General features: G+C 39.8%; 1 protein-coding gene across 4 annotated transcripts in view; it reads left to right on the forward strand.

Moving 5' to 3' along the window:
* Window positions 1-581: 581 nt before the first annotated feature.
* The window catches only part of LEO1 (LEO1 component of Paf1/RNA polymerase II complex), a 64,113-nt gene continuing 45,106 nt past the window's right edge, over window positions 582-19,588 (forward strand). For all 4 annotated transcript variants that reach the window (XR_012895761.1, XR_012895762.1, XR_012895763.1 and 1 more), the window contains exons 1-11: window positions 582-772; window positions 3,805-4,599; window positions 5,106-5,210; window positions 5,962-6,056; window positions 7,454-7,599; window positions 11,366-11,450; window positions 11,574-11,668; window positions 11,944-12,078; window positions 13,444-13,579; window positions 16,368-16,554; window positions 17,170-17,267. Coding sequence is in view for 1 of the 4 variants with exons in the window: in XM_075897251.1 (XP_075753366.1) it covers window positions 715-772; window positions 3,805-4,599; window positions 5,106-5,210; window positions 5,962-6,056; window positions 7,454-7,599; window positions 11,366-11,450; window positions 11,574-11,668; window positions 11,944-12,078; window positions 13,444-13,579; window positions 16,368-16,554; window positions 17,170-17,267 (1,935 nt within the window). In the remaining 3 variants the exon portion in view is untranslated. The remainder of the gene's footprint in view (window positions 773-3,804; window positions 4,600-5,105; window positions 5,211-5,961; window positions 6,057-7,453; window positions 7,600-11,365; window positions 11,451-11,573; window positions 11,669-11,943; window positions 12,079-13,443; window positions 13,580-16,367; window positions 16,555-17,169; window positions 17,268-19,588) is intronic.

The following is a 19,588-nucleotide window of genomic DNA, read 5'->3' on the forward strand; positions in this document are numbered from 1 at the left end:
ACTTAACAAGATAAATGGAGCAAAATAGATGAAAAGCAGAATTTTTTAATATCTTTTTAAAAGGTTGACTGTCGCTGAGAAAAGCATACTGAGCTTTAGCAAAACACACAGATCATCCTTCCAGAACACGAAGTATCTTGGCAGCTTTGTTCCAAGTGATTTATTAGAGGATTAGCAAGTGTTGTGGGGGAATTTCAGCAGAACATTACATAAATGGGAAATGCCTCAGTAACAAAGCAAGAGAAGAAAGTGGCCAGAAAATCTAAACCGAGCAGCCCGCCCGTGCGCTGCTGTCTGATCACACGTGTCCAGTCGGCTGGAAAATCCCAGAGCTTCGGTTACAGCCACAGGCGTGTGAGGACAAGGGGAGCGGATGCCTGAGCTTCGGCCATACGCCCTGACCCCCATTCGCAAGCCAGGAGGCGGGCGGGCCCCGTGAGGGATGCAGACGATTCATTCGGTCGGGGCTGGAGCAGCACCCTGCCTGCCTCGGGGACGCTGCCCCTTTAAGACCCCCCCCCCCAACCAACCATCCACTGCCTGGGCGGGTCAGCACAGGCGACCCATCCCCCTCTCCGCTGAATCCCTACAGAGCCCGTCGCGCGTCACTGGCTGGCGTCGCGTGAGCCGACCCAGCGCCTGGCGTTGCGGCAGCGTCGGAAAGAAGGCGAGGCCTGCACTTTACGGCAGCGCCGTGTTCGCCGAGCCCGCGCCATGGCGGATATGGAGGATCTGTTCGGGAGCGATGCCGACTCCGAGCCCGAGCAGAAAGGTACCGGCGCGGGGTCGATCCTCCCCTCGTCTCCCCTATTTAACCTGCTCTGCCCCTTCCTCCGCGCTGCGCCCCTCACGGGTCGCCCCCCCCCCCACCCCTGGGGCTTCCCCTCCCTTTGTCCGTTCCCGGGCTGGGGGCCCCTCTTGGCCTTGCCACTTGGTGTCACGTGATGGCCGGGCCGGGTGGGCTTTGCGCCCTGCCCCTTTGGGGCTGGATTTCTGCCTTCCGCGGCGATTGTCCCCTGCCAGGCGCTGAGGCCTGCGAGAGGGGGAGTGTGTCTGGCCCCTGCTCTAGACCGGAAGGATTGTATTGCTAATAACAAGGCCTGCCAGGCAGTAAAATGCGATTATTTGTGCAATTCATAATATAATGTCATTTGTTTACATAGTTTGGATATTTTCTACGTTTTTAAATATACTGATTTGCATTTTAATACAATCCAGAGTGTACAGTGCTCACTGTATTTTGATCACAAATAGTTGCACAATGAAAAACAAAAGACAGTGTTTCTATTCACCTAATACACCTAAGCACTGTAGTGCAATCTCTTTATCATCAAACGTGAACTTACAAGTGTATGCACAAAAATAACTACAGTCAAACACAAAACAATGTAGAACTTTAGAGCCTAAAGTCCATTCAGTTCTACTACTTGTTCATCCCATTGCTCAGACAGATAAGTTGGTTACAATTTGTAGGAAATAATGCTGCCTGCTTCTTGTTTACTATGTAACCTGGAAGTGAGAACAGACGTTTACATAGCACTGTTGTTGCATCACAAGATAGTTACATGCCAGATGTGCTAAAGATTCATATAACCCTTTATGCTTCAACCAGCCATTCAAGAGTACATACTTCCATGCTGATTATGAGTTCTGCTCAATAATGATCCAAAGCAATGAAGTCTGATGCATGTTCCCTTTCATCATCTGAGTTGGATGCCACCAGCAGAAGGTGGATTTTTTTTTGATGATTTGGATTCTGTAGTTTTTGCATTGGAGTGTTTGCTATTTTAAGACTTATGAAAGTACGCTCAGATTTTGGCTGACACTTAAGATTCTTAAACCTTAAATCCAGTGCTATAGCTGTTTTTAGAAATCTCACATTGTTATCTTCCTTGCATTTTGTCAAATTTGCTGTGAAAGTGTTCTCAAAACAAACGTGTGAGGTCATCATCTGAGACTGTTATAACTTGAAATATATAGCAGAATGCTGGTAAAACAGATCAGGAGCCACAATTCTCCACCAAAGAGTTCAGTCACAAATTTAATTAATACTTTTTAAACAAACATAATCAACATGGAAGCATATCCTCTGTAATAGTGGAAGCACAAAGGGGCATACAAACATCATATCTGACACACAAACACCTTGCAACAAAAGTTACAAAAATGTCATGCGAACGCCTGGTCTCATTTTCAGGTGACATTGTAAACAAGAAGCAGGCAGCATTACTTTCTGCAAATTGTAACTAAACTTGTTTGCCTTAGGGATTGGCTGAACAAGAAGTAGGATTCAATGGACTTGTGGGCTCTAAAGCAGTGGTCTCAAACTTCTGGATCACGGGCCATCCCTGGCCAGAGTAGTTGCCTAATCTGACCTGGGGGGCCTGCCACTGCCATGGGGAGTGTTGGCGCACTGACCTTTGCTGCAGCCCTAGACCAGGTACCCCCAGTAATCCCCAAAGCTGTGTCATTGGGGACCAGGTGCCATGGGGGGAGGAGGGGAAGGACAGGGAAGAGATAGGGGTTGGGAAACAGGTACGGACAGGTCAACTTCCCCTGGCCTGCCCAGGCTCCTTCGTCATATAGGGCAACTGCTGTGGCCAGGGATGGCCTGCTATCTGGAAGTTTGAAATCCCATGCTCAGAAGTTTTACATTGTTTAGTTTTTTAGTCCAGATATGTAACAAAAAAAATCTAAATTTGTAAGTTAAGCTTCCATAATAAAGAGATTGCACTACAATACAATAATTCTATGAAGTGAATTGAAAACTACAATTTATTTTATTATTTTTACAGTGCAAATATTTGTAATAAAAGTAATATAGGACTGTATACTTTGTATTCTAAGTTTTAATAAAAAGCAATATATTTGAAAATGTAGAAGACATCCAAAATATTTGATAAATCTTCAACTGGTATTCTGTTATTTAACAGGGCAGTTACATTTTATTAGCCTTTTATTCTTTGAGTACTTGTATATTTAGTGATGTTGCATTTCATGAGTTTCTTGTTTGTTCCTTTTTATCTGGAAAAATAACCTGTTAAGACTGTACTTTCAGTGATCATTTCTATAACTTTCTCTTTTTATATTAGTGATGGTCACTATTTTTAACATAATTCACACCTCACAATTGTCATTAGAATTCCAAGAAAATGTTGAAATTATTTCTTTAAGGATATTGTCCAGATTGGCTTGTCTAAAATTTGAGCTTCTGCATGTTTTATAAGTCTTTGTCATTTTATGTAATTTACTCTTCAAAACAAATGCTAGATTTTTTCATGAATAAAAATAAGTGCTACAAACCCAGCACTTATGAGCAGTTCTACTTTAACAAATCTGACTTTGGACATGTGTTCGGGAAGGACAAGCAAATTGGATTTGAAAACAATTTCCGTTTTGATCTCTTGAGATGTTATACACAGAATAAAATGTTAGTTAATCCCTTTTTATTCTTTTGAATTTATCTTTGATGTCTTGATTATTCATATAAATGTCTAATTTTTCTTTGGCTCCTAATAAACTCTTGGCTTAAATGATGACTTGTGGCAGTTAGGATCACAAATTAGTTATCTGTCCTTTTTAAAAAAAAAATTCTTTTAATGCCACATCTTAGTTAGCTACTCTTGTATTCTTATAATCATTTGCATAAGCCCATCCACTTTACTTTCATTATTTAAGTGCATCTCTCTTGTCTCCTCATTTTTTTCCCCATTGTGTTTTAAGAAGTGCTAATCTTTTTGGTGTCTCCTCATCTGGCATTCTGTCACCTTAATAATTTTTAAGTGGATAGTATTTATTTTGCAGATTCTGACTCTGGATCTGACTCTGACTCTGATCAGGAGAATGCTGGGTCAGGCAGTAATGTTTCTGGAAGTGAGAGTGACGGTGATGATGACAGAGAGGCAATAAAGCCCAGCAATAAAGAGTTATTTGGAGATGATAGTGAGGATGAGGGAGCATCCCACCATACTGGGAGTGACATTCGGTCTGAAAGATCATACAATCACTCTGAAGCTTCGGGACATTCTGAACATGAAGATAATGACCAGTCAGATATTGATCAGCATAGTGGTTCAGAAGCTGCTGATGACGATGATGCCAGAGGACACGGATCAGACGAAGGTAGCCATCGCTCAGATGCTGATGGATCTGAAAAAGCACATTCGGAGGATGAAAAATGGGGCAAAGAGGACAAAAGTGATCAGTCAGATGATGATGAGAAGTTACAGAATTCTGATGATGATGAAAGGCCGCAAAACTCTGATGATGAAGAGAAGGTGCAGAACTCTGATGATGATGAAAGGCCTCAGGTTTCTGATGATGAGGAAAGACTACAAAACTCTGATGAGGAGAAAATGCAGAACTCAGATGAAGAAGACAGGCTGCAGATCTCTGATGAGGAAAAGATCCAGAACTCCGATGATGAAAGGGCTCAGCATTCTGATGAAGAGAAGATGCAGAACTCTGAGGATGATGAAAGGGCTCAGCATTCTGATGAGGAGGAGAAGATGCAGAACTCTGAGGATGATGAAAGGGCCCAGCATTCTGATGAAGATCACAGGCGTTCCGATGATGAAGAGGAACAGGAACATAAATCTGGTAGGATTGAATACAGTGTTAATGATTTCACTATAAATAGACAAATGAAAATATTGTAATTGTTGACTGCCTTGGGTTCTTCTAGTGGTCTCCCAGTTGAGAAAATTAATCCTCATGTTGGGTGACCTTTTCTCAAAAAATTGATTCTAGTGTATTTTCATGAACAAAACCAAGTTGATTTTTTATTTAGATCGTGATTTTGAATAGACTGAACTGTCACCATTACAACGAGGACCCAAAGTCATGAGTTTTCTTGTTGACCGGTCCATAACAATATCCCTTTGTTGTCCTGGCTTGAAATTATTTAGATTTGGTTACAAAATTAATTATCAATTTCAGTTGACTTTTAATGATAATAGAGTATTTTTAATAAAGCCTGATTCAGACTACATTAATTATTTTTTCATTGGTTGAATTAGTTTACTTATTAATACAAGCTATGGATAATGTGAGATGTAAAAAGATGCAGAATGAAACAGTTAATTTGAGGATCTACTCTTTGATAGAATCTGCAAGAGGCAGTGACAGTGAAGATGAAATTTTGCGAATGAAACGTAAAAAAACAATTACATCGGATTCAGAAATGGACAGTGATGTAGAAGGACAAAAAGGTAACTAGCTGTTTTTTTTCAAATCCCTTCTACTTTATCTGACATTAAGTGTCTGTCACAAAACCAGTTTAAAACTGTGTATTATTGGTATGAGAAGAAAACTAATGTTGGATTATCTGAGAGACGCAGATCATAACGTCTAAGGTGCCCAATAAATTGTAGCAATAGAGTTGTGTGGAGAAGCATGCACAATTCTAAGTCATCTGTACCCATTGCTATCAGTTGTTCACTTTCCTGGGCAACAATTGAATTTTATGAAAAAAATATAACATCATTGTATCCTAATTTCTTGTTGGAAGACTCTAGAAATTAGTGAATCTGTGATAGGAGACTCAGAGGATGTATGTTATCTGCCGCACTTCACTAGAATGGATGGAGGTATCAGATCTGCCTTTGTCTAATATGCTAAATTGGTTTTTACTTCATGATTGAAAGTTTAAATAATCTAATCTAAAATCTGTTCCTCTCAGTTGCTAAGTTTTCACTCTTGGTCCTTATGATGTTATTGTTTCAGTAGTATTCCTGTCTTTATAGAGTTCTTCCAATGTAGATGTGACCTGAATTTGTAAGTTTAAAACATTTCTCTGTGGGAGAAGAGACAAAATCAACTTTTCAAGTCCTCTTTGAACTTTCTAGAGCAATGCACAAAATAGGAAATCTTTTTTTTCTCCTTTGCAGGTCCCTTTTAATGATGTCGTAGATGATATCCAGTGGTAGAATGTAACAATTTCTCTCTCGTATTCTATTCAAGGTCACAGGGATGCAATAGATCTATTTGGAGGTGCAGATGACATTTCTTCAGGGAGCGATGGGGAAGACAAGCCACCAACTCCAGGGCAACCTATTGTAAGACTTTTGACTAAAATTGCCTGCTGTGTCTTACACCTGTCCCAGTAGTCTAGTATAAAGTTTTAAATCCTAGAGGAGTGAGAGGATTATTCCAGGAGTGGGTGGGTATGATTCTGTGGCCTGCATTGTGCGGGGGATCAGACTAGATGATCATAATGATCCCTTCTGACCTTAAAGTCTATGAGTTTTAGCACATTTTAATGAAAGATTGACAGTTTAGTGAGAATTCATAAATGATTTGCACAAGCAGAAAGAATTACTATTAACAGTTCTTCCTGGTATATATGGCAATGCAAGATAGGCTGACATTTGTTTTTCTACTGTTGTAATTATGGATATATGTTTTGAGTACTTTCTGCTGATATCAGCACGTATAATATAGCACTATAACAATTCTTGATACTTGTAGTAGGGCCTGTTAGAAAAGTGTTTTTCTTTTGGCAATAGATGACTATGGATTCAAAGACCTTTACATCTAAAGGCCAGTTTTTATCTAGGCAAAATTGACATCATCTTCTTGTTTCCTGTAAGAGGCTGATTATTTGAATCAATCCCATGGTTTTTTTTTTTTTTTTTTTTTTTTTTTAAATGTTCATTCTCTCTGGTATCTTGAGCTAACATTCAAAACTGAAATCACTTGAGATGGCATGCTTGAGTACAGTGATAATTTTGTCTCAGTAGTATGTACTTTGTACAGTCCAATTACATGTTAGGTGGAAGGGGTGGGAAAGAGATTTTTTTCCATATGTTTCAGAGTAGGGATGTAATAGTGTAGTCAATTAACTGATAAGCAAAAGCTTATAGGTTAATGCTATAGACTACACACATTTCTTCTCTCTCCTCCCTGCCCCCGGCCAGTAAATTTTTTAGCAGACTGGCCAACAGCTCGGCTTAGTCCTGGCTTGCGACAGGTCCAGGACCTACACCTGCTGTGGCTCTGCATTTAAAGTGTATTATGAGCTAGACAGGCAGGCAGGCAGCCCAGCTCAGTCCTGGCTCACTCTGGGTCTGGGAGCTCAGACCCGCCCCAGACAAGGGCTGCTCTCACCCCTTTATCAGAGGCAATAGTACAGGGTGACAGGCAGCCAGTCTGTGAGGGGAGCTGGTTTTTAAACTGGCTCCCCTCGTAGACCAGCTCCTGCCTGGTATCCCACGCTGCTGCCTCGGATACAGAGGCAACAGCATGAAGTGGCAGGGGACTTCTTGGTTCCATCCCCAGGGACTATAGAATAGTCAACTAACCGATAAGAATTCATGAGGTTACTCGACTATCCAGTTAACTGATATTTAAAATCCGTATTTCAGAGCAAAAATTAAGAGGTCAGTGGAATATCCCAAAGAGTCGCCTTTTTCACCTAAATCATATAATATGGTTTTGCTACTCTGTCCATTAGGATGAGAATGGACTCAATCAGGAGCAGCCGGAGGAAGAACCTATTCCAGAAACACGAATAGAAGTAGAAATACCAAAAGTAAACACTGATTTAGGAAATGACTTATATTTTGTGAAGTTGCCCAACTTCCTCAGCGTGGAGCCCAGGTAATTATATTGGAGTCTGGAGTAAAGGTTTTTATTTCCCTGTATTGCTTTTGTTCTAGTAAATAACTCCTTTTATTTTGTACTAATTTGACCTTGTGAAATTTTTACTTGGTCTACCTTAAAAATTCATCTCATTCTTGTCTAAACCAATAAAAGAACTAGTGATCTTTTGTAGACTTGGCATACAACTCAAATGAGTAATTCTGTCCTTTTTAATATTTTGTAATTGCCTGTGGCTGCATTGCACCATCTCCTGAATTTATAGTGGTCTTCCTTTCTTCAGCACTGTGTTAGTTTTTGGTAAATGTTGATACTTTCATTCTGTGTTTTTAAAACAAATTATCTTTCTTTAAAATTTAATTCAGAGTACACAGACTATTCAGGGGACCTGAGTATTTCCTTACTACAGAAAATCTGTTTTTATTTTATTAATTTTATATGTATGACTTTTCTCTCAAGACATTGCTGTGTTTCAGATCTAAAAATCAAGTACTGAATATCATGTAAAAAGTCAACTAGAAAGATTTTAGGTCTCCTAGTGGTTATGTATCTTGTTTTTGAGATTAATACACAACAAAAAATGATATAGGTTTCAGTGGACTGACTTAACAATGCATTTATGTAACTTGCAAAGAATTGCTAGAATTGTCTATGCTTTTCATATTTTTAGCCTACTATGTACAGTAAAACTCCATTAGTCCAGCATCCAATGGTCCGGCACTCCTGATGGTCCAGCACCATCAGGAACCCGGAAGTGTTCGTGGCAGCCGGACAATTGGAGCTGTTCTGCGTCCGGCTTCCCCGATTCAGCCGCTGCTGAAACTGACCAGCAGCTGAATTGGGGAAGCCGGGCTGGTCCTGTAGCGTTGCCCGTTGGCACTACGAGACCAACCCCACAGCACCCCAGCTGCTCTGCCGCAGGCGTCCCCAATTCAGCCGCTGCTGAAACTGACCAGCAGCAGCTGAATTGGGGACGCCTGGGGCAGAACCGGACTATCGGAAGGGGGGGTTATGAGGGGTCTGGGGTGGCATCCCCCCACCCCACCCCAGACCCCCTCATAGCCCCGCCTCTGATAGTCCGGCATATTTGATAATCTGGCACCCCCTGGGTCCTAAAGGTGCCGGATTATCGGAAGTTTACTGTATCTTCACAAAATATCAGTTTTAAAAATACAGTGAATTGAAACAGTAGCATGTTCCTAATGAGTTCATAGTATTATAAAGACTGGTTTTTAAAAGATTATCAGTTGAGTTCAAAACAAGTAGTTTTCATATTTTTTCCAATTTGAGACCATTTAATCTAGCCAAATGTAATTGCTATTAAAATGTACTTTTGAATAATAGCAGCACTACTTTGGATTTTAAAACAAGTTTCACCTCATCTGTTTGCTAGGTGACTATTTTTTATCCATTGAAGCCAGAAAAAAATATTATGATTATTCAAAGCCAGAAGAAAGCATTATGATTATTCAGACTGATCATTTGTATAATACAGATCATAGAATTTTTTTCCAAATTTTATAAAAAAAATAAATAAATGTGTATAGCTTCTTATAGTACTGCTCCAACTGCACATCAACCAGTTATAAAAAAGTTTTGAGTTTTGCCTTTTTCTAAACATACCACTGATTTAGGATTTGTGTTACCGGACCTTATAAAAGGTATCACTATCCCTGTATAAGTTGGGTTGTTCCTGACCCATTCTAGTTTGGTGATTCTCCTGCTGCAGACCACTTTGAAAGAGAACTCTTCTTTTGGACCACTTCTATCCTGATGCATCATTGCTTGGTTTTCAAAATGTTGTGTGTCAGGATATACAGACTTGGAAAATATTCAGACAGATTACTGCAGCCATTGATGGCTTTCTCAAAGAGTAGAAAAGTGCATCTGACAACTTTGGTCACTTTTGCTGCTTCTCCTTCCATCACTCTTTGCAGCCATAATCCATAGCAGGTGCAAATGGAGATACTAATGATCAGTTACATAAATGGAAACCAAGAGCTTGTTGACACTTGAAACACTACAACAGCATAAACAGCATTGCTGTTGCATTTCAATGTAGATGCTCTTTCTGCTAATGGAAGGGATTGTTCCCACTGGCATATGTAATCTACCTCCCTGAGGCAGTGGCTAGGTTGACAGAAGAGTTCTTCTGTAGAACTTGAATGGTCTACATGGGTACTTAGGTTGGCTGAATATCCCTGCTTGGTGGTAAGGATTTTTCGTACTCTTGACCAATATAAACAAACCTAATTTTCAAGCACACCAAGCTCAAATAGCAGTAGTTTAGAAGATTAACAGCTTTTCCCTTTTCACTTTCTGTTCCTTTACAACATCAGGGAGACGAGTTGAGGGATGAGACTCCTCCAGATATCAGACTGGGTGGGAAGAAAATTTTTTCTGCCTCTCCCTAGTGATGTTAGATAGTGATTAACTGAATAGTCATGTAACTGCATCAAATTTTATGGGTTACATGACTATTCGATAGTCCCTAGGGGCGGGGCCAGCAGCCAGTGCGCTCTGAGCCCCACTACTGGGGATCCTCCTGCCACCCCACGCTTCTAGCTCCCTGCGGACAGAGCTGGTGCTGGGGGAGAACCAGCTTTTAAGCCAACTTTCCCTCTCCTCCACCCTGCATCAGCTATTGCTTACCCCTCTCCCCCCTGCCTCTGGGAGGCAGAAGTCTGGGGCAGGTGACTCCATAGAACTGGCTGCCCCTCCCCGCCCCACGCTGCTGCCTCTGCTAGAGAGGCAGCAGCACTGGGGGAGGGGGAGGGGAGTAAGCTGCTCACGTGGGCCAATATGTGCGTGGGCAGTTTTGAAGGCAGGCTTCCCTCATGTACTGGCTCTTGCCTGCCCCCCTCACCCTCTTCGCAGCTGCCTCTCTATCAGGCTTATTGGTTAATCATGCAGGTGACTACACAGTTACATCCCCACCTCTCCCTTCTGTCAGATGGGTTAGTGTGGGACTGTGTGGGACAAACCTGACACCTGTTAGGCTCAGATGAAAGATGGTTCATCCAAATGTTGTTCTGGCAGGAATTTGTGCATCTGAACCTTGATAATTGACAAAGTCTTTATCATATTTTTAAAACTCACTTTACCATATCAAGTCCTAGAGCTTCTGGTGCACTGGCCGCACATGGTTTGTCAGGGTTAGCTGCTGGCGGACCACTAGACAGTTTAACTGAGCATCTGCAGGTATGGCTGCTTGTAGCTCCCAGTGCTGCAGTTTGCCATTCCCAACCAATAAGGGTTGCGGGAAGTTCCTACCAGAAGTGCCAATTGACTAAAACGGCAAACTGTGGCCACTGGTAGCTGTGGGGCTTTGTTCCTGCAGACACTCAGGTAAACAAACCACTTGGCAACCCTCCAGTGACTAATCCTGATAACCCGCAGGTCAGAGGTTTGCCACTTCTGTCCTAAAGTCAGGCTTGACCTCTTTGCCACAATGGGACACTGGGGGGAAGACATCACATTTGAGGTAGACTTTGTCTTTACAAAAAGCTATTTAGAGGTGTAAAATCTTAGAATTGGTTGCAGCTGATATTATTAGAGACTTTATATTGTCTGTGGTTTTAAACCTCTCCAGTTTATTACATGGTTACAGAAATAAATGCATATATACCATGGTAGTGATGTCTACAGTTATGTGTAATGTATAATTTAGCTGAATCGCAAATGCATTTTAGCAGTCCTAGATTAACCTGCATTTGCTTTTCTAGAGGATGGGTGAATAAAGAATACATTGTCTAATTTATTACAGACCATTTGATCCTCAGTATTATGAGGATGAATTTGAAGATGAGGAGATGCTTGATGAAGAGGGTAGAACAAGATTAAAACTAAAGGTATATCTGTAATTTTCTTTCTGCATTTCCCCTCTTCCCTGTTAGGTTCATTCAAACTACTGTACAAAACAAAAAACCTAGGAGATTCAAAGGCGATACATACTTACAGGCTTTCTGTTCCAGGTGGAAAATACTATACGTTGGCGGATGCGAAGAGATGAAGAAGGAAATGAGATTCGAGAAAGCAATGCACGGATAGTCAAGTGGTCAGATGGAAGGTTAGTTTAGGCTTGTCTGTATTTTCTAATCTAGACTAGGAAAACATAACTGTAAGATGTGCTTGCATAGAAAAGTGTGTGGGGGTGGCGTTTGAAGCTTTCACAATTGATAACTATTGTTTTCTCAGATCTTTGAGTGTAGGCTGTATTATTTAACTATTTCAATCTACATTGTACATAAAAAAGAGGAAAAGGTTTTCTCCACTTATGTATGAGGTAAATCCAGAATGAGTCACTAAATATCAAACTAAATGATATATACATCTTTTTTTCAGCATGTCACTGCATTTGGGCAATGAAGTATTTGATGTGTACAAGGCACCGTTACAGGGAGATCACAACCATCTGTTTATCCGACAAGGAACTGGTCTACAGGGCCAGGCTGTGTTCAAGACTAAATTAACTTTCAGGTAAACATACAGTTAATTAACAGAACATTAAGTCAAAGTACAACATTTTGGTATGAAATGTTTTGAGTATTGAAAGGTGGAGATGAATTGGTGAAGAAATGATTAATGAGTTTTTATTTTACTACACTTGGTATGGAAGAGGGTTTTTTTTTTTTTTAATAAAAAATCCCCCCAAACTATTTTAAATTTTTTTTCTGGCTCTTGAAAACTGAGGCTGCTATGCACATAACTGTGGCTCAGTCATGAGTTTTATAGGCTACCATTTGACTTCAGTGGTGACCAGTGTTCCCTCTAATTTTTTTCCATCCATGTGCAAACTAAATTTTGTCATGTGCACCGAGGCACATGTATGTGCACCACTATAGAAAAACATGCTGCGAGCACCATAGGTGCTCTGCTAATCAGCTGGGCAGCCCCTGAATCTCTCTTGAGCAATCGCCCAAGCACTTGACTTACAGGAAACACTAGTGCTTACCACTGGTATTGGGATCTGAGTATCAGTTGTACAGAGACTTCCAAATTGTATGAGTTTATACTCTCGATGAAGAGTAAGACTAGCTTGAAGCTAGCTAGTTATGCTTGAAAGCTACAGTACATGTCTCTAAAAAGTGATCCTGAAGTGGCATCTTGGGGCAGCTGTCTGTGCCTCATTTTTTTACAAGCATAATTGAGATCGGAATATGGTCCTGCAATTGAGACTGAGTTAAAATTTCCATTGATAAGTGGCCCAGATACCAGCCAGCACCCTGTCCTTCCCCATAGCATAACTGTAATACTATATGAACAATAAAACAAGCTAAATACTGTTTCACTGTCACTGAATACTGTACAGAGGAAATTGAGCTGTTTAGTAAGAAGATGCCATTTTTCAATATTCACTTTCAGAGTAGATCTGAAGGTAATTAGGTCTGAGACCAAATCTCCAGGGTTGGAAGGCCAGTATGCTATTTATTACACTATCTAGACCACCTATATTTTTATCTGTAATTTTAATACTTAATTTACATTTTACTATGATAAATGGTGTAAATCAGGAGGGGTATTGATCTTGGAAAAAAGATCTCTACACAATACTTCACTGTTACGAAGATGGTGATAATGATCAGAAGCATAAATCTGAAGTAGAAGGAGGAATATGTCAGTGTAAAGAGGATGTGAAGGATTTCTTAGGGGAAGGGTGATTTTGTTAAATATTTTATTAGATAATTGTGTGTGTTGTACATATTATCTGTTGTGGGTTTTTTTTGGTTTTGCACAAATGAGTCTTTGATTTTCCCTGTTGTTTTTGTGGCATGTTTGTGATTGTTCTTGGATAGCAAAGGTATCCTTATAAGATGTATTTAACCTGTAGCAATTTTCTAACAGGCCTCACTCTACAGACAGCGCCACCCACAGGAAGATGACTTTGTCTCTTGCAGATAGATGTTCAAAGACCCAAAAAATTCGTATTTTGCCAATGGCTGGTCGTGATCCAGAATCTCAGCGCACAGAAATGATTAAGGTGTTAATTGTGATAAGGAATTTTATTGTTTTATGACGTAAATTTAGAACTAACTTTGTTCCTCTCAAATTGTAAATATTGTGACTTGCTTTTAGAAAAATGAATTAAGATTTACCCAGTATAGCTTAGTAATATATTCTACCAATGTAACATCCATTTTTATGATTGGTGGATATAGCCCCTGATACAGTGATTGCCTTATAAACTAAGAGCAGAAATTGTTAACAAGAATATTTCAGAAATAACAATTTAAAAACAAATATTAAGAATACAACAAATGAAGCTCTGGGAAGTAAAATTGAAAAAAAATTGTTTTTAAGATGAAAATAAGGTGATGTGTTTGTTTTTATAGCAGTTGCCAAATGATCCTGACACTTTACTCTACGTCATGTTTATCTGGCCTGTATACACTTAATTTGCACTTTCAAAATTATAGCCCAAATTAATCTCCCTTGTTCTACAGGGCCCAGCACAGTGGAGCCCCAGTCCTGACTGGAATGCCTAGCTATCTCTGTATTGTAATATGGAAATTATTGTGTATTTTTCAGTGGAAGTTTTTACTTGTTGACTTGTATAGGAACTTCCTCTATGCAAGAACAGGAAGAATGTGTTGCTTTGTCAGTTTTCTGTGCAGTTTTCCCTTCTTGATAAATAGCAATATTGCTATTCTCCACCCTTTTGGCTGAGAAGGCAAACAGACTTCCATGGCTTCTTTGATGTTTAGAAAGCAGAGGTGCCAATGTAAGGGTGAGTGTAGACTACATCCCTCTTTCAACTGAGGGATGTAAATTAGGCACTTCAAAACTGCAAACGAAGTCAGGATTTGAATTTCCCATGCTTCATTTGCATAATGGCATCATGGCACTATTTCGAAAGTAAAAAAAAAAAAGTAAAAAAAAGAGAAGGCTTTTTCAAAAGATCCTGTAAACCTCAAAAAATGAGGTTTACAGGATCTTTCGAAAAAGGCTTCCATTTTCGAAAGAACCGCGTCTAGTCTGCGGTTTTACTTTCAAAATAGCGCTTTTTCGAAAGAGCATCATGATGCCATTATGCAAATGAAGTGCAGGAAATTCAAATCCTGGCTTCATTTGCAGTTTTGATGTGCCTAATTTACATCCCTCTGTCGAAAGAGGGATGTAGTCTAGATGTACCCAATGTGTTTAACCTGAAACAATTTTCTAACAGGCCTCACTCTACAGACAATGCCAGCCACAGGAAGATCACTTTGTCTTTTTTCAGATAGATGTTCGAACACCCAAATGCAGACATTTTTAATGTATATTCTGTGAAGTTGGTTGCCAACTATACAAGAATAGCAGCCAGTTGTATAATACTCACAGTAATGTTTGCCTGTATTTTGTGTCAGAATTAATTCCTATGTCTGCCATTCCTGGATTGGCATGCGAAGGGGACTAATCCTTCTATTGAGACAGAACAAATCAGCAAAGGGCTGATGGATAACCTTCCACATGAAATGCTGTGTTTCCTGTACAACATGCTAGAGCCAGTTGTAATTTCATTTTTAAAGAAACTAGCCCCTTTTATTTGCCTTCCCATATCTGCCTTTCACTATTCCAACTAATCTTTTGGCCTGAAAATTCCCATGCTTTAAACAGAGGAGCTAATGGTTGTGGAATTTTTGGAAATAAATCAGTCAAACTTCTTTATTTTATTAGTTTTTTACTTTTAACCAAAAGTAACCTTTTTGTATGTAAGTTATCTGTTTGTGCTGCAACTAGATTTCTCATGCACTGCAGGACCAGTACATAGGCACTGTGCAAAAGATTTCACTTCAGAGTATATGTTTATTAAAAGCTTGATTGAATATTGATTGGTTATGTGTCACTAGTGCCAGTAAAGATTACAATTGCTATCAAGGTGTAGCTGTCATAAAATAAACCTTGTGAATGGAGTATTTGCTGTAATCTATAGAAACAACCCTGCCAAACAATTCTGAGGTACTCCACAGGCAACTGTGAAGGAAGTGCTGGGCCCTCTACTGAAAAGTGAAGTTTTTTCCAATCCTTCAGTAGTGGGGGGAAAATTCGTAGTGTTTGCTGCAAACCATGGTCTCTGTGTTGCTTCTGAGATTCCATTATTGCTTTGGTGTTACCTCTGTAAATGTTATTTTAAATTTTAGTAAGAAAATAAAAATCTAGAGATTGAACATATTTATTCAAACATTAATTTAAGTATGTTGCTACAGATATAAATATTAGTTTTTCAAAATTTTGTATTCATTGACAATACAATGTTCCAGGAAAAGTAGTGCTAATTGAAAATAGCATTTTTGGCATAGTGCGATGAACAAATCAATGTTTATCACACATGTTCTGTATAGGAAAGGTAAAACAGACACAGCAATCCAGAAACAAGTAATGGTTAAATTTAAGTTGCTTTTTTTTTCCCTGCATGTTATCTGATTGTAAATAATTTATATTTCATCATGGGTATGTTTTGTTGTCTCTATTTTTAAGCTGTTTAAATTCTTAGAATATTCCAAAATCTGATTTGCAATATTGGAAGCTAAGCCTTTGACTCTGGTCTGCATTAAAGAAAATAAATAAAGACGCTTAAAGCTATAAATGTTTCTATCAAGAGAAATGTCAAATATAAAAACGACTTGCCTGATTCTCCATAGTCCTGCCCTGTGTGTAGTCATTCGCATCAGTGCAAAGTGATCATCAAGCTATGTGAAATGACTATACTAGGTGTGCAGCATTGGAGAAAGATGCTCTCTGGGTGTAATTCTCCGTGGATCTTACATGCTGCTGCTTTTCCTGGTCAGAAAGAAGAGGAGAGATTAAGAGCTTCTATTCGTAGAGAATCCCAGCAGCGGAGAATGCGGGAGAAGCAGCACCAGCGGGGCCTTAGTGCAAATTATTTAGAACCTGATCGTTACGATGAGGAGGATGAAGGAGAAGAGGCAATCAGTCTGGCAGCTATTAAAAACCGCTACAAAGGTGGTATAAGAGGTACAAATAAAATCTGAATGTAACTTTTTTGTTAGTATCTGATGAGTGCAGTCTTATTCATATTGACCCATTTCACAGGATAGTCCTGATGAAATAACAGATTTCTCAGAGTAGTATATAATGAACATGGAAACTATAAAGAACGTTAAGTCTGTTTAATTATATTTTGTGAATTCATGTATAGTGTGTCACTATGGGTGTGTCTACACTGCACCAAAGTTTGAAATCAGATATGCAATTTGAGCTACGCAAATTGCGCATCTTATTTTGATGCTATTTCAGAATAGCGTATTTCATCATTTGGCGCTCTCTACACAGCACCAGATTTCAGAATAAAGCGCTGTTCCCAAACTTTCCTTACTCCTCGTAGAATGAGGTTTACAGGGAGGTTGGAAGAGCGAGCCCGAAATAATGAGCTTGCTCTTAACATGCAGGAGAGCTATTTCAAGGTACTCTGGTATCCCGAAATAGCGTTGCAGTGTAGACGTAGCCTAAGATGGTGAGATATTGGCACATTATTGTGTGAAATATAAGGAAATGGTATAGTTCAGGGTGGCTTGGAAGGGATTGGCATTTGCAGACCAGTCTTTACTAGGGTTAATTTCTCATTTTCAGAGGAACGTGCTAGAATCTATTCTTCAGACAGTGACGAGGGATCAGATGAAGACAGAACACAGAGACTACTCAAGGCAAAGAAACTAACTAGTGATGAGGTGAGAGAAGCATTTTACTATATGATGAAATTTGTATTCTTCTGAGTATTACTGTGAAAAACAAATTCTCCTCTCTCCTTGTGGGACTGGATATAACATATTTATCTAGTCAAGTTCTTGTAATATGAGATTTTTCAAGATTTTGTGGCCCCAAAGATTGAGGAACGGGGGGAAGCAGTGGAAGTGCCAGAATAGAACCCAAATATCAAGAGTCCCAGTCCAGTGCTCTATTGACCACTCTTTACTGTCCCCTTCCCTCCAGTTGCTCCCATAAACTTCTGACAAGACTGTTGGGGGAGAGCAGAAAACTGTTTTAAGGTGCCACTATTTGTAGATCACTGCTTTTTAAAGGGAAGAGTTAAATGCTGGTCTGTTATTAATCCTTTGATAAAAGGAGAGTCGGGGCACGTATGGCTCATGTATAGACTTAGACATGAAGGGAAATATTGGCATCAGTGTTAAGGTTTCTGCCTCTTTTATTCCCCCTAAAATTCCCTGCCTCTAAACAATGTGATTCCATCTAATATTACACTTGCAGTCTCATAATTTATTTAGAGTCAAAATGCTGGATTCAAACCTAAAACATCTTGACCTAGTAAGAGTGCTACTGATACTTACATAATGCCCACCTTGACTTTGTGGATCAGAGAATATGTATTTCTAGCTAGGGCTGGCCTGACTATATAGGTGAGGGGTGGCTAACCAGTTAGAGACGAAGAGCCAAAATAGCTGTGGATAGAGTGCAAAGATCCACATTTTATAGATAGATAACAATAAATATATCTAGTACACACAATGTAGTGATTAAAAATAACATTACAGGATATTTTGGACAAAAACCAATAAAAAAAACTAATCACTTAAAAAATTCACGTCCAGCCATAGATCTTTAGAGAACTTGACAAAAAACAAACATCAAATTTTAAAAAAACCCTTTAAAAATACACGAATATTCTCTCACAAATACATAAATATTCTCACAAAACAAGCATCCCCACCATATATTTTAAATTTAATACTGCTGCCCTATTAGGTCCTGTGAGTTTTTTAAAATTAAACTGAACTGAGAAGTAAATTAGCATAATTTGAAGTGCCTGATTCACTCCGGCTTGTTGATCTCTGGTATGGTGTCTCCCCCCCCCCCCCCCCCATGGCTTTTTTTATAGTTCTAAAAATTCAGGTCTGTCCCAGACTGCAAATATGAGAGGTTCAAAAACAATAAGGAAGAGACTCATATCTCAGAAAAATTTCTTCAGCCTGGCAAACAATAGCTTTTGAATTTTCTTTAAGGGAACACAATGTAAACCAGGTATATGCTGATTCTTTTTTTGCCCTGGAATTTAAATATGACATCTGTGTTGGCTGCCTTATTCTGCATCCATGAAGACTTTGAGTTTAAGGTGCTTCGCCTCCCCCAGAGCTAGGCACTCCCCAGCCCGCCCCCCACTCTAACCCAGTGCCTGGGTCTCACCGGAGCCGCCATCGCCACACACTTCTCCCTCCAGACGCTGGGGCGTGTGCACAGAGCACCAGCCATGAGTAGTCCAGGCACGCAGCTCAGAACTAGCAAGAGCCGTGGGTTGGCCACCCCAATATAGCTGAACTAGGTGGTCACCTAAGGCGCCGAGCTCTAAGGGGCTCCAAAAACCCAGCCAATGGGAGTGGCGAGAGAGAAGCCTGCAGGTGAATGCTTTCTTGTGCTGCTGTTCCCCCAGCCGGGGGGAGGAGAGAAGGGGAAATGGTAGCACACAGCGCCTCTTCCTTCTCCCACCAGACAGAGCTGGCCGTGCAGGGGCGTTAGTGCCATCTCCCCTACTGCTCCCCCCTAATTATTGAGTGGGGGGTAAGGCAAAGTCATAGTTTGTGTAGGATGCCAAAAAACCCTTGGGTTGGCTCTGTCTTTAGCACACCTTTTATTAATGTTTTTTCAGGTTAGTTGCTTAGAGGAAAAGGTGATTTTTGCATTTGAATGAAATGTTGCTTAATTTTATGTTCCTATTTTCCTGTTGATATCCTTTAATGTAAATCACATTTTACAGTCTATACAGCAGCATAATCTGTGGAAATTAAAAATGAAAGACCTAGTAGGTCAATTTAAGATTTCTGCCTATAAAATATTTTCCAGGGATTTGTTCAGTTCTGATTTTGAACATGTCAAAACAGTTTCACTTGAGCTGATTTTACCATTTAAAATTCTTTCGAATATTGTTTCACATTTTTTTCAACTGAATTTCTTCTCATCAGTCCTTGTTTGTCCCTCTCATATACTCTAATAAATTATGTGACAAATAAAGTAGCTATGTCAGTGTAAATTCCTAGGC

Source organism: Pelodiscus sinensis, chromosome 14 (genome assembly GCF_049634645.1).
Source record: "Pelodiscus sinensis isolate JC-2024 chromosome 14, ASM4963464v1, whole genome shotgun sequence".
Taxonomy (NCBI): domain Eukaryota; kingdom Metazoa; phylum Chordata; order Testudines; family Trionychidae; genus Pelodiscus; species Pelodiscus sinensis.